General features: G+C 33.4%; 1 protein-coding gene across 2 annotated transcripts in view; it reads right to left on the bottom strand.

Annotated features, from left to right (window-relative positions):
• Positions 1 to 15015, bottom strand: part of LOC105222201 (ubiquitin-conjugating enzyme E2 Q2) — a 29116-nt gene that overhangs the window by 6839 nt on the left and 7262 nt on the right. For both annotated transcript variants that reach the window (XM_011199426.4, XM_011199425.4), the window contains exon 2: positions 307 to 423. In XM_011199426.4, coding sequence (XP_011197728.1) covers positions 307 to 423 — 117 coding nt within the window. The remainder of the gene's footprint in view (positions 1 to 306; positions 424 to 15015) is intronic.

Here is a 15015-nt window from a genome sequence, read left to right as displayed (position 1 = left end):
ACAAGGGTAAACAACAGGTGCATAAATTCATTACAAAAGCGTCAAGCGAAGAGTACAACAAACTGATAAAACAAAAAAACACACGGATTAAATAAAAAAGTAGATTAAACACCAACGCAATAGTGTTGATTTTGCTGTTAGACCATTACTAATGGTCGCTACTCTATATTCTACACACTACATACAAGCATATTTATATGTTTGTATATGTAAAATCATTTGCTTTGCCGGTGGTGCAGCTGTGACCATGATGTTTAACTAGGCGATAGTGGTGGTCGGTGTAAATTCGCTACAAAGTTCACTCACCTGATTTATAACATGATTATCACGTCCATTCGTATTGCTAAGTATTTGTACGGCATTTGTTACGCTTGTCTCTTCACTCTCTGCGAACCAAACGGGCGGCGAGGATGGATACGTTTCCTGAAAATAAGCAAAAAGAGGATATAAATCATTAAAAATTATATATTAATTAAGTAAGCGAAAAATAAAAGTCATAGCGACTATGAATAGCATAATAAAAATAGCTTGTGTGTGTGAAGTTATGTGATGTTATTATCAATATTCACATCACAAATTTAAGGACTAACTCCGAATATGAAATGTGTGTGAAAAGAAGGTCAATTTTTCGTACTATACTGTTTTGAACTGTATTCAATTTGTATTTTATAAAATATTGATAGATCTATTGTGCATTATGATTTACAATAATTATAGGGTTTTTTAATAAGAGCGCTACAGAAGTTTTTTTTTTAATAAATCAAAAACGGTTTGGGATCTCAATGAAATTCTGTATTACTGTGAAAGTACATTCGATTCCATTATGTATGGAACTCGATTTCTTTTGCATGGCCACCACGGGTACGCTTGCCAGAAGACCAGACCTTGAACCCAATTTTTGACGGGTTTCAAGCATAAATCAGCCGATATTGCTGCAATTTCGCGTTCGATATTCGTACAAAGTTCATCAAACGTCGCTGGCTTGTTGGCATAGATCATACAATTGATGTAGCCCCAGAGGAAATAGTCTAACGGCGTCAAATCGCACCACCGGAGCTCACCAAACTGTAATTTGTTCAGGATGGTGGTGACTCATTTAGTACGTCTGAATGTATTTTCACCGGAATAAAGAATTTCATTGATATCTCAAACAGTTTTAGTTTTATTAAAAAAAAAAAACTTTTTCAGCGCTCTTATTTAAAACCCCGCTCTTAACCCTCTACCGCATACAACGCCATATATGGTTTTGGGATTTGTTGCATTTGGCTTTGCACTAGCAAAGTGATGTAGCGGAACAAATTTGTAACGGTAGTTTTCTTTGGACAATTCTTTGTTGATACTTCAGATACCGTTTGATTTTGATAGGGTTTGCTTATTGTTTTCGTTTATTTTGTGAAGGTGTCTCACATGAGTAACGCTAAGTGTATTTCGCGGTTTTTTGGACAAAATTTTTATCATAAAAATTAGGACTTTTCTCTGAGAAAAAATTATTATTCGAAGGAAAAACATAGTGTTCACACAATAAAAATACAAACCGACTGGAAGGTAAGTACTATAGGCACGCTTTTGTGCAAAATCGGACAAAGCCATATATGGCCTTTCATGCAGTACATACTATATTTGCAAAAACTGACGAAGCCATATGTGGCCTTTCATGCATTTTAGTAAAATTTTTTCAGAAATGGATCGAGTCCCTAACTGAAAGATGCCGACGGAAAAGGAATTTAAAAAGTTGGGGAGAGGCAGCATGGTGGAGAAGGTAACTAAAATCGACGGGGTCAAACTTGGCCAAGTTTCTTGGTTTGACAATAAGGTAGTAAATATTCTTTCAACTTTCGTTGGAAGCCAACCTATATCCACAAAGACACGTTTTAGTAAAAAGGAGAACAACTATATTGAAATTCATTCACCACAGTCTGTCGACGTTTACAATAATTATAAGGGCGGCGTAGACTTGCTTGATTCACTACTTGGTCTTTATAGAATTCAGTTACGCACTAAGGTTTGGTACAAAAAGATTTTTTTCCACATGATTGATATGTGCCTTGTAAATTCTTGGATCTTGTGGCGCCGTAAGTCAGGGGAATTTATGCCGTTATTTAATTTCAAACTTGCAGTGAGTGAAGATCTTTGCAAGGTAGGAAAATCCCGAAATCGAGGGCGTCCAATTGCATCGGTATCAAACTCTTCATCTCCGACAACAAGCAGAGAAGGCGCCAAAAAGAGTAAGCGTCAAGACTTTCCTTTGAATTCTATACGTACCGACTGTATTGGACATTTTCCGAAATGGATGAAAAATAGACAACTTTGTCAAAATGACTGCTCATTCCGTTCGTATTCTTTTTGTGAGAAATGTAATGTATTCTTGTGCTACAATGACAAACGAAACTGTTTCACACGCTTCCACACTGAGTAAAAGTAATACACTCCAAGCAACTTTGTATGCATAGAGAGCCATATATGGCGGCTTTTATTTTCTTTTAAAATATGAATTGTAAAATATTTTTTTCTACAAATATATGTAAAAGGATTCAAAATAAACGTATATTAATGGAGTTTTATTTTTTTTTTCATAAAGAAGATGGCCATGCGGTAGAGGGTTAAAGGGAAGGCCACTGTCCCCGAATTTCGTATTAAATTTTAACAATTTTGACTCGTTATTGGATAGTATCCTTTCCATGATGAAATGACAAACAAGCCTTACTTAAGAGAAATGCCAAAAGAGCGGAAAAATATGACTCTGTTGGTTTCTCCTCTCGGTCTACTTTTGTACCGTACCTATTGAAAACCAGTTGTAATATATTATATATTATTAAAAAATAACGCATTGTATTAAAATTTTGTGAAAATACAGCCTAAATATAAAATTTTCTGATAGTTAAAGTGAACTTATTTATTGTGAGTAAGAGTGCTAACGAATGCTGCATTTTTGAAACCATTTTTTTCAACAAAAAACTACCGAAAATAAACTCGATTACATTTTGCATATGGCCTTAAAGCCTGATTGAAGCTATGTTGTAATTTCAGAACAACAAACAAATTTTGGAAGGATCGATTATTATTTCTAAGATCTTCGTGAGGAGGAACACAAGTTGGACCGACTACATAGTCGTATTTGCGGTGTGGGCATATTTGGAGCCATCTTCTAATAAGGGACGTGCGAACTATAAATTTCACACTGTCCGGATATTTATGCCTAGGATTGAAGAACAGAAGCCGATTTCATGAAGTGGGCACCTTACTCACCTAACATCAACGGAATAGAAATGCTGTCCAATGCCAGTCTGACCTGCAGTATTTCACTAAAGAGAAATTATAAATTATATAGAAAATTGTACGAATCGCTACCCAATCGGATCTTTGAAATCATTCTCAACAAGGTGGGATTGAGTCATTATTAAAATAATATACAGAAGTTTAAATTTGTTAATACAAATTATAAAATGTGCTATGAAATGTAACCTAACTTTATACATTTTATTGTTGATTTCTAAAAGATACTATTAAAAATATGGTAAAAAGATAAAGTACACCCACCGCTTTTTTTACACGATTTCTTTTTACACGGATTTGAAGTTACACGGTTGAAAAAAAAAATATTTTTTCAAAACTTTTAATCCAGTACGGTTTCGAAATCACTGTCTTGTAATTATGTTTGTTTTTACCACACTTAGCACCTTTGTTGAAATGAACATACATAGTAGTAACTGGCAAATCCACTTATTCGATAACTCTTGCCTACACATTTTGTTTGCATGATATTTATATAGCTGAAATGGATATCTCCAACGATACCGATGATACCGACTTTACTCTAGTTCGTCGCAAACAATTGCGCTTGTTACCAAGTAGCGACGAATAATTATGTAACTATGTAAATATTTTTTCCTTATTTCCTGTTCTTAATTCTGGATTAACAGATTTCTTTTTTTTTTGTTTAATCTACCAATTTTTCACCTGTATGAATTATGCATTTTAAATTTTAATGCTCAATAAAATGCCATATGAACATACAATTTGTATGCATATCTGAAATTTTATAGTTTTCAACATTTTTTACACGGTATTTCGAAGTAAATATAGTACTTTATTTCATCTTACACGGTTTTCAAATGACATGGAACGTATGTATCCCCCATTTTACTATAGGAAACGCCTCTTTTATTACACTGTTTTTTTTTACGGATTTCTGAGGAACGTATCTACCGTGTAAAAAAGAGTTGGGTGCACTAATTGTTGTTTTTTTGGTATAAAAATTATTCTTTAATAATCGCTAATAATTTTAGAATTGTAGCTTCGTTAGTTCCGAAATGTGCTATCCTGATGAAGCGCAGTATACATACTATACATAAGTATATGGTATAAAGTTAACCATGAAAATACTGACCCAATTTCAATAATATCAGTAATTTGGACAAAGGGCGTGGCTATCAGCCGATTTTTATCAATTTCTACGCCTGATATAGCGGCAGTGATTTGTGAAATATTTGCATAAATGGGGAATTAATTATTTTATTTTTGCATAAAATTTCAAAACTTGATTGCCTGTCCCAAATTATAATTTTGTATTTTAACTTGTGACTTAGACAATAAATGCTGGTAAGCAAGGTGTCTCATGCGGTTGAGAAAAAATTATAATTGTACAATTCATTCGTCAGGTCAGGTCGTGAGGTCAAAAAAATAAAATAAATATGTAAAAATGATCAGCGTGACGAGATGAGTCGATTTAGCATATACAGTGGCAGACAAAAGCCTACATACATCCCGTTTTCTTTGATGTCAGAGTACAAAAACTTTTTAGAAAAATATTTTGATACAGTTTTATTCTAATCTTTTTTCTAATAAGAATAAACTTAAAAAATCTTTTAATATAAAACTACAAATTTATGGAATAAAAACTCAAAAATTGTGTTGACAAACATACAGGATAAAAATATCTTAGTTCAATGCGAAAACTTTACAAAATGCTAGTTATTAAGACGTTTTAGTATTTAGTTGGGCCCCCATTGGCATCTATAACTGCTTGAAGACGCAGTGGCATTGATTCTGTTAAATTTGTCAACGCTGTAGATGTAATGCTGTTCAAAGGTTTCAATATGCGCTCTTTGAGTATAGCAGAGCTAGAAATTTGGTGCTTTCTAATTCTACGCTCCAAAATCTCCCAGACATGTTCAATAATATTCATATTTAGACTTTCGAGGTGGTGTATTTAATTGCATTGGGTATAATAAAGCAGCCAGTCCTTAACAATTTGCGCCGCATGCATCAGATCGTTATTTTGTTGAAATATCCAACCGGAACCGAGCCCTTAATTATCCACAAAAGGTTTCAAATTACATATGTTCCAACGGAGACTTATACTTATAACCGTCCATTTCACCTTCAATAAAGTCCATCTTTCCAACTCCAGAGGCCGCATCACCCAAATCATTACGCTGCCGCCACCGAGCTTCAGAATTTATACCACGTTCTTCGGTTTAAGAGTAGCGTTAGTTTTTCTCCAAACTTTAGCCCTCTCATCACTACAAAAAAAGGTGAATTTAGAATCATCTGTGAATAAAACTTTTTTCCAAAAATTCATTTCCTTTTCTTTGTGTTTTTTGGTGAACTTTAAACGAAGTTTCCGGTTTTTTCAGAAATAAAAGGTTTCTTCCGTGGTGTTCTACTGTGGAATCCGTTATCGTTTAAGAGTTTTTTATTGTCTTTGGATGGATATTCTTTTGTGACGTACTTGCTATGCGTTCGGCTAAATTTGGAGCATTTACTTTTGGATTTTTGTATACTTCTTTGATAATCAGGCTGACGTCTCTACGAGAGAGTTTTTTTGGGCGTTCACTGCGCGATTTATTTTCATTCGAACCATCATTTTTTTACAATTGTCTGTACTGTTGCTCGACTCAAGTTTAAAATTTTTGAAATTTCACCATATGATTTCTTTTCTTTTCTTTGTTTTATCACCAAATTTCTTACATCAATTGATATTTCTTTTCGCGGAACCATAAAAGCTATTGAAGTGTTTAAACCACAACTAACTTAATAAATGTCAAACAATAAACATATCAAAGTAAAAGAAAAAGGCTAACGGTACCTTACTGTTATCAAAACAATGTAAAAAGTATGAGATTCGAACTGTAGACTTTTGTCAAAGCAATTTTTGAGTTTTTCTTTCATAAATTGTTGTTGTTTTATGTTAAATAATGGATTTTTTAGTTAATTGTTATTAGAATAAAACTGTATAAATTTTTCTAAAAACTTTTTGTACTCTCATATCAATAAAAATAGGGGGTGTATGTAGACTTTTGTCCGCCACTGTACATATGTACACTCGGCGAAAAAAACCCACACACTCTACAGAGTGGCTTTAAATGGCTCAAAACTTAGATACATATTGTCCTACGTTAAACATTTTTCTTTGAGAGTCAACCACTTTTATTTAGTTCATGCTTCAAACATTTTTATACAATATAAAAAACATAACATATAGAACAAAATATATAGTTTAATACTTGTTTTAGTGAAAAATGTAAATACACACACATAACAAACCCCAAACTAAAAATTTGTTATGGACAATAATGTAAATTTTTAACAACATACATACTCGTATTTTATGTTTTAAATGATCTTTATTTAGCAATAGAATGCATGACAAATCAAAATAACATTTTTTGGACAAAAATGTTCCTATTTTTTTGTAGAACCCCCTCCCTCCTCCTAATTCATACAAACATTGAAGATAATTTTTGTTAATTTCTTCATTCCACACAGCTTCAGTAATTTTTTCCTTTTCTTTTAGACTTTTTGGCCGCTTTTCTTTTATCCTTTTGCCCATATAACGCCAGCAGTTTTCAATTGGATTGAGATCTGGACTGTTTCCTGGCTACGTGAGAGACTCAATTCTATAAAACTCTTTTTGTTTTGTAACCTGTAAGTGTTTGTATTGAATTATTGAAAAATGTATTTCAATATTTTTATGCTTTAGTTACCGTTCTGGGTCTATGGCAAGGGGCTGAATCACCCTGAAAATAAACTTTTTGGGTGTGTTCGGACAGCTGTTCATTAGTTGGCAAAATGCCTTCTCTCAAAATTCCAATGTATTTTTCGGTATTCAAAGATTCTTTTAGAATAATAAGCTACTCAACACCAAACTTGGTTATAGCCCCCCACACCATTAAATAGGGCGAATGCTTTACGGAGGGCAAAACACAGCTACCCAAAAAAAGCTCCCCTTCCCTACGACGCACTGTGGCATTTCCGTCGGGTCCAAATAAATTAAATTTGGATTCGTCGGAAAAAATAATATTTCCCCAATCTGATGTAATCAATGTTTTGTGTGACTATGCCTACTCTGGTCGCTGTTTTTTCATTCGTGCGATGAGAAATGGCTTTTTGCCTGGACGTCGCTCTCGTAATCCAAGATTATTCAGCACATTCTGCATTGAACCCCAGTGGTTTCGTAAAATGTTGCATTGATTGTTCCAGCACATCCGTTTATTTTGTTGTTCGTGGAAAGGTTTTACTTTTTTCGGACGTTCACTGCCCTTTTTTCGAGCTAATGAATTAAAATTCGTATAATTTTTAATTATATTGCGCACACTCCAAATCACTTATGCCCATCTACGAGCTATTTGACGTTTGGATAATTTATTTTTATATAAAGCTACTATTTTTGCTTTATTTTCTATTGACAACACCATGTTCAATTTTACTTATTTTCACAACTTATTCAAACGAAAATACCACAAATACTGAAACAAACACGTTCGGAGACTAACGGTTTTAGAAATAACGGTAAACTGATGTAGTCACATAACAAAAAATAGTGACAGCTCAAAATAGGAATATTAGAAGATTTTCGGCTGGGTGGGTTTTTTTCGCATAGTGTAGGTGCCATACAAACTTATCCATCAATATCAGGCTCTAATATGGAAATTTTTTTATTTGACAAGATATATTCACAAAATTTGCCATGTATTATTATTCAAGGCAATGATACAATCTCCGAACAAATTGTTCATATCTGACAACTATATTATATTACTACCGTTCAAACTGACCGATCAAAATCAAACTCTCATACGGAACTTTTTTATTCATAAAGGTTTCGGCACAATTGTTAACGTTTTAACTTACATACAGTGTATCACAGAAATAAATTATGCACTATACATTGGCTTAAAAAAGTCAAATTATTTGCAAAATAAAAAATTTATATTTTGTGTTTTTTACAAAAATAATTACTCATAATATTGTCTTCATGAATATGACAGACTGATATCATTGACATACAGTGGACCAATAAAGTTTACATACACCTAGTTCTATTAAATTACGGCTCGTTTATTTGTTATAAAATGAATAAATTTTGTGGTTTTTTTCTTTCCCTTTCAAAAGATGTACACACTATATATTTAACATTAAATTTAGCATATCAAAATATTTTTTTTTTTACATAAATAAAGAAAATTCATGCTAAAGCTTAAAATGGGCATAATTTATATCAAAAAAGTTTACGTACACAAATGATTATTTATATAAATCAAAAGTAATTACAATAGTGTTAGCGGGTTTTGGCCTACATTTTGTTGCTATTATTGTCCCTAGACATCGATGTATGCTCCCACTCAATTTCTAGTATTATTTCCGGACATTTTGACCCAATAAGTCCATGACCCAACTTTTTGGCCTTATTTTGATGAAATTCGATGTTTTCGAATACGATTTTCCAAAAAGTTCCAGATATTTTGAATAGGATTAATGTCTAGTGATTCCGGGACCTATGAAGTTATTTTTATTTCCATAACAACCCTGCACGTACAAGATAAGACCGGCAAGGAACTATCACAAGATTTGAAAGATGTTATTATAAAACTATATAAAGAAAACAAAAGTCAAAGGCAAATTGGGAAAAAAATAAATAAAAGTAATTCCACTATTCAAAAAATAGTATAAAAATACAAAAAGAGGGGAATACAAAAAATAAGGAAAGTTCTGGACGACCAAAAATATTTGATTCCAAGGAGCGGCATATTATCACACACAAGATACAGAACATAGTAAACATAGAGAACATATTTTGGATTTCTGTTATTTTCTCAGATGAAAGTAAGTATTAGCTTGATCCAGGGAATATGGCTGTATATCTTGTATTCATTGAGCATACAATGGACAAATATGATTATCTTATATATTAATATCGAATTTAAACGAAAGTGCGGCCAAATTGGGACTTGAAGGATCATTTATCTTCCAACACGACAATGATCCAAAACACACCGCTCACATTGTTAAGGAACGGTTACTTTACTAAACACTCAAACAATTAAAAACATTAGCCCAATGTCCTGATGTGAACCCTATCGAATATATGTGGGATAATTTAGAGAAAAAAATCAAAAGACACCAAGTAACCAGCAAAGAATCTTTGAAAGCTGCTTTAATCGAAGAATGGCGCAAGATTCTAACTTCAGTGACCCAAAAAGTGGTAAAGTACATGCCATCCAGATTGAATGCAATAAAAAATCTAAAGGCTATCCAATAAAGTATTAACGATCCATCAAAGCTCAAAAATAAAACTTTTTTTGGAATGTATTATTATTGCATACATACTCTAGTGACGCAATTTTTAGCTTTTTAAACATTTTTTTCTCTACGCTATGCACTAGTTTCCCAATCACCTCATTTGCAATATTTGAGCCCTGTCTCAAAGCTCACACTATCTAACCGGTATTCAAAATATTTGATTATTTCATCTATTGCAGACTCAAGAAGATTGGCCGATACAAATGCCTTAATGTAGAACGAGAATATGTCGATGAATAAAGCCATAATTTCATTTTAAAAAGTGTTCGAAACGAAATACTTTTCAGCTTCTAGAAGTCTATTAAGCAAGATACATACAGTATCCGACAAAACTATGTATACCCCATGAAAGTTGAAAAGAAAATTATCATATCTTTTGAAAAGTGAAGTTTATTTTTTTGCATGGTTTTTGTTTTTGCTTATGAGTATACTACATACAAAAAATTAAATTAATTTTCTGCATTTTAGTGCTAGTGACTGCAAAATACGCGGTAATCTGAAAAAGAGAAATTCTTAGCAACGACAAAAGTATGTATACCCGAATAAATGCATCTCAAGCCGCCAATAAAATTTGTGCAGTTTATGGACCCGATACAGTTTCCATTTCCACCGCACAGCGATGGTTTCAACGTTTTCGTTCTGGTGTAGAGGTGGTCGAAAATGCGCCAGGTTCCGGAAGGCCTGTCGTCGAAAATTGCGATAAAATCGCTGAATTGGTCGGAAGAGCGACTTCTTCCTTTCCGGAAAAATTCGTTTGCCCATTAAAGGAAAGAGTTATGCAGACGTAGAGGCCATTCAAAAGGCTTGCACCGGCATACTGGTGGCCATACCGGCCAACGAGCTAAATCACTCGTTCGACATAGTTTTGGACCGTGCAAAAAGCTAAGCAGAAGGAGACTGAATGAGGCATATATCATTACATGCACGTTTGCCATCTTCTCTCCTCATAAGAAACAGTAGCCATTTTTGTTCCATTTTCAAAAACACATACAATATTTTACACATACTTAGTTTACCTACTATGTTCGTTTAGGAGAATCATACTTAGTTATTTCATTATATGTCGCTTATATTATTTCCGCATAAAAATAATTCACATGTCACTTACGTGGTAATTGTTAAACACGGTTATTATATTTAATTGGACTTTTGTAGTGAATCATTTCGTATTATCTAAAATAATTAAAATTGGACAATTTAATGACGAATAAAATCATCAATATCATTGCTGACGATTTCCCCAACTGATTGATGTGAATTTCTCAATCCAAGGGTTCAAGTAAATCCGACTTAATACACAAAGCAGCTGGACAGTATTCACTCATGGTTTGAAGTAAATATTGTAATCTTTCGAAAACCCATTCATCGAAATATTTATCTTCTAGGTTGGTATGACTGTCAGTAACTATGTGCCAAATGTTTAATTATTCAACAAAGAAGTTACATTAAATTTTGTGTGCGGAATCAAATTTCTGGTGCCAAATTCAGAATATTGGAAAAGGTCTTCGGTGACAATTGTTGTCGCGAGCAATGATTTTGACGACAGTCAGAGATCTTACTGGCTTCGTTGGAATAACGGAAGGAAACCCAAATGAAAACCAATCTAATCTTGGCCAGGCGAAATTGACGATAATAATCTAGCTTCTGCTTAACAAACAGTACACTACTCGGGGAAATAGTGTACACTGCTTCAGCACTATGCATTAATAAATTCCTCTTGATTGTACTCTATGAAATCGTTTAAGTGCTTCCTTCGTAAGTAAAACAGTTGTTTAAGATTTCAGCTAACATACTAATTAAGCGTAAAGAATTCCAAAATATTTGACCCTTTAACTTAAACGCTGTACTTAAATTACAAAATTCCAGTTATAAAAAAATTAAAAAGCACCACACACATATTTCGTATACGAGAATGTATAAGAGTATTAAATTATGCAAATATGTTCAAAAACTATAGTTAAAATTTATAAACGAGTCTAAGTAAGTATATACTAAAATTCAGATGAAACATGGTGCTTTGCATTTTGGAGCAGGAATGAGGACACACACAAAACCAGACCAGACCAAGGGAAAAACAAAAGTAAAAAACGTGCAAAGTAATTTAACCTTTTATTGGAGCATTGAACCGGACCGAGGCAGAAAGTGCAACGAATCATAATTTATTAAACGCCGCAACACAAAAAACAAAAGCCACTACAACAATAAAAGGCTGTAAAAAGCAGAAAAAAATTAAACCAACACATCTGGCGAGAATATTAACTGTAAAAGACGAGCGAAAAACACCATGCTAAGAGAAACAACATGTAAATAACACCCACAAAAAGAACGTAGCAGCAAGGCTGCACACATACATTGAAACAATCCATAAAGGCCTACAAGGAAGGGGTAAAATAGAGTAAGTTCGAAGATTATGTACGTTTGGATATAAATATACATACATATATTTAAAAATGGTGGTAACGATTTGCAGTTAGTATCAGGGACATGTAAAAGATAACCCAAAATGTAAACAATGTCACCTTTTTTTGCTTATGTGTAAATCGATGTGTAAAGGCCTGCATTGGAATAGAAATCGTAAAAATTAAAAACAATAAAAAGCAGCCTACAAAAGTCTGTAACCAGTGATGAGGCAGTGAGAGATTGAGGTTTCGGGTCAGACTTAAGTGCTGTGTATATATGTACATACATATGTATATACTACGACTAAAGAATAGAGTGCAATGTCAAGGAGCGTTAGCAACAGAGCTGTGTAGCAGAAAGAGAGAACAATTAAGTCTAGAGAGCAAATCCAAGAAATTAACGGGTAAAATAATATTTAGTTGGATGTTTTATTATCACTCCATCATATAATAAATATGTACATGCATGCATACATACATACATATACTATATATGAAACTATGCATATATCCATACTGTGAGATCCGGCGACGAGTTGCTGTAGCTATGACTTAAAAATGTATTTATATGTAATGTTTACAAATTAAGTCAAAAATTGTATTGTCGGGATTGTACTTTAAGGCACATAGGTTTGAAAATGATTGCTATAATTAATTGACATTGAGAAAATAATTTTCCATTTGGTATTATACGGAAATTATAACAATACTTTTTATATACATACATGAATTGTGTTGAAATATAAACTATCATCTTTTTTTAATTTGGATCAAACTGGACACAGTGTATATACAAATTTATAGATTTACCTATATAAATACATAAGGATGAATACAACGCATGAACACAGAGGGTTCCTTGGAAATATTTTATTCTTAGTGTCCATGCGTGCTTTACTTCTTACTTACTTAAAGTACGTATTTTCCATGCCATGCTCACTTAGCCTAAGTATATTAATATATTACATTACATTACTTTTAATGTTGACTAGATATGTATGTATGTCCAGATCTCATTTCGTGTAACAGGTGGGCTGAAAAGTTCGTAGCTGATGTATACATAATACATGTAATAAAAATATGTATATTTTTTGATTTCAACAATCAATAGCATCACATAAAGTGAGAAATAAGTGAGTTATTTACAAAAAATTCAAAAGTTTAATTCAATAGTTCTTTAAAAAAATTATTAATTTTCCATTGCGTGTTTAGGTCTGGACACAGAAATAGCACGGTAGGCCGGTTCTGCGGAAATTAAATAAATTTATTAGTAATCTTTTAAGTATTATGGCGTTTAAGCACTTACAACGTCAATACTTTTTTGTGTGCCCACAATTTTTCAAAATTGCCTGGCATCCTCGGGGCAAGCTCTCCACTAATATTTTACACCTCCTTTGTGGAATTTCGTACCATGTCTGGAATCAATCCAGTCCAGTTATTCCGCATTTTTGAAAATTTTCTTGGCAATCTGTATCTTAACGTCGTTCCATAAATTTTCAATAGAGTTTGCGTCGGGACTTTAGACTGGCTAGCTAAGGACATCAATACTTTCTGCAGTGAGCCAGCCTTCACTTTAAGCTGCGTGCTTTTGATCATTGTCATGCATAAAAATCCAATTTACTGGAATCGATTCCAAATCGAATGGTTCCATGGTATTTTTGAGAATGTTTAGGTATGCAAATTGGTCCATTCTGTCATCCATCCTTACCAATGGTCAAACACCGTAGCAGGAAAAACGCCCCGATATGCTCTGTAGTGTATCTGGAGTTTTACGCTTGGCACCTGGGACGATGGACAAATGGTTTTGCATCCGATCCGATACGGTTCACCTTAATTGCATTGCTCGACAGGACCCTATTCCAAAATTTGACGCTCTTTTCTAAATGTTCTTTAGGAAAGTCCAGCCGTGCTCTTATGTTTTTTTTGGACAGGTGTGCTTTTTTTACTCATTTTGACTCTATAAATAAATTCCGTTGTTTCACTTCTAGTAGCTTTGCGGATATATTTATTTTTGATCAAATTTGGATCACTTTTAACCGTTTCGATCCGAAAAGTCGTTGAAGTAAATAAAACATATTCCGCATAATCAATCTAGAAAACAGGCATAGTAAAACGTATTTTCCGCACTAAAAAAAATAACGAGTTCAATGAATCAGAGCGGAGGGAGGGGTTGAGACAAATATGTCCCGCCAGTATTTTTGAATGGGACATATTTATCCCGATCAGTACTAATTGCTCCCAAGGCTTACATATTATTTCAACTGGTTTTTATATAAAAGCTAATTTTTTATTTGTAATACAATGAACATTTTCGGTAAACACAAGTGAAATACATATCCCATGTTAGACTATAAAATAAATTTGAAATGAATGAAAATATTTGAAAATTAGTATTTATTTATTATGAGATGCAAAACAATCCTTGCAGAGAGGATTCTGACATTCTTCGCATATTGTTTTTGTACGCCTCTCCTTTTTTTGTTCTGCGCAACTAGCACAACGCCTCCGATTGCGAATTTGTACCGGTAGGTGCCCAGCGACTATTTTTCTTTTTCAACCAGATATATCACTGCGACGAACATGCCTTCTTCTTTCCCTCTTCCATTATGTTTTCAGCCAAAACTATCATAAAATCAATGGGTGGGTTTTGTCTTCGTCCCAATTGAGAACTAATTAGCCAATAACTTCCAACAGACATCATAAGTAGTCTATAAAAAACTCTGGTATGCACTTTCCATCCTTGAACTTAAAAATTGAGATTTCAGGCACTCCAACACGTCTTCAATATATAATAGTTTAGATGGTCCCTCTGGCTTTTCAATAAGCGTTGTATTTTTATGCACCGGTTTAGATTTGCGAAAAATTTCTATTCGTTCGTTGGTACATTGCGTAATACGCATCGTTTTAAAACGTTGTCCTATATTTGGAATTGGAAGGCTGCTCACAGTTTTTCTTGGAACAAAAGTCACAGTGGGTGGGTGTAGACCAAATAGTTGAGGAATTCTGAAAACTGTATGCCGAATTTACTTTTTGT

This window comes from Bactrocera dorsalis, chromosome 4, assembly GCF_023373825.1.
Source record: "Bactrocera dorsalis isolate Fly_Bdor chromosome 4, ASM2337382v1, whole genome shotgun sequence".
In the NCBI taxonomy this organism is placed as follows: domain Eukaryota; kingdom Metazoa; phylum Arthropoda; class Insecta; order Diptera; family Tephritidae; genus Bactrocera; species Bactrocera dorsalis.
This window is presented reverse-complemented; position numbering and strand designations above follow the sequence as displayed.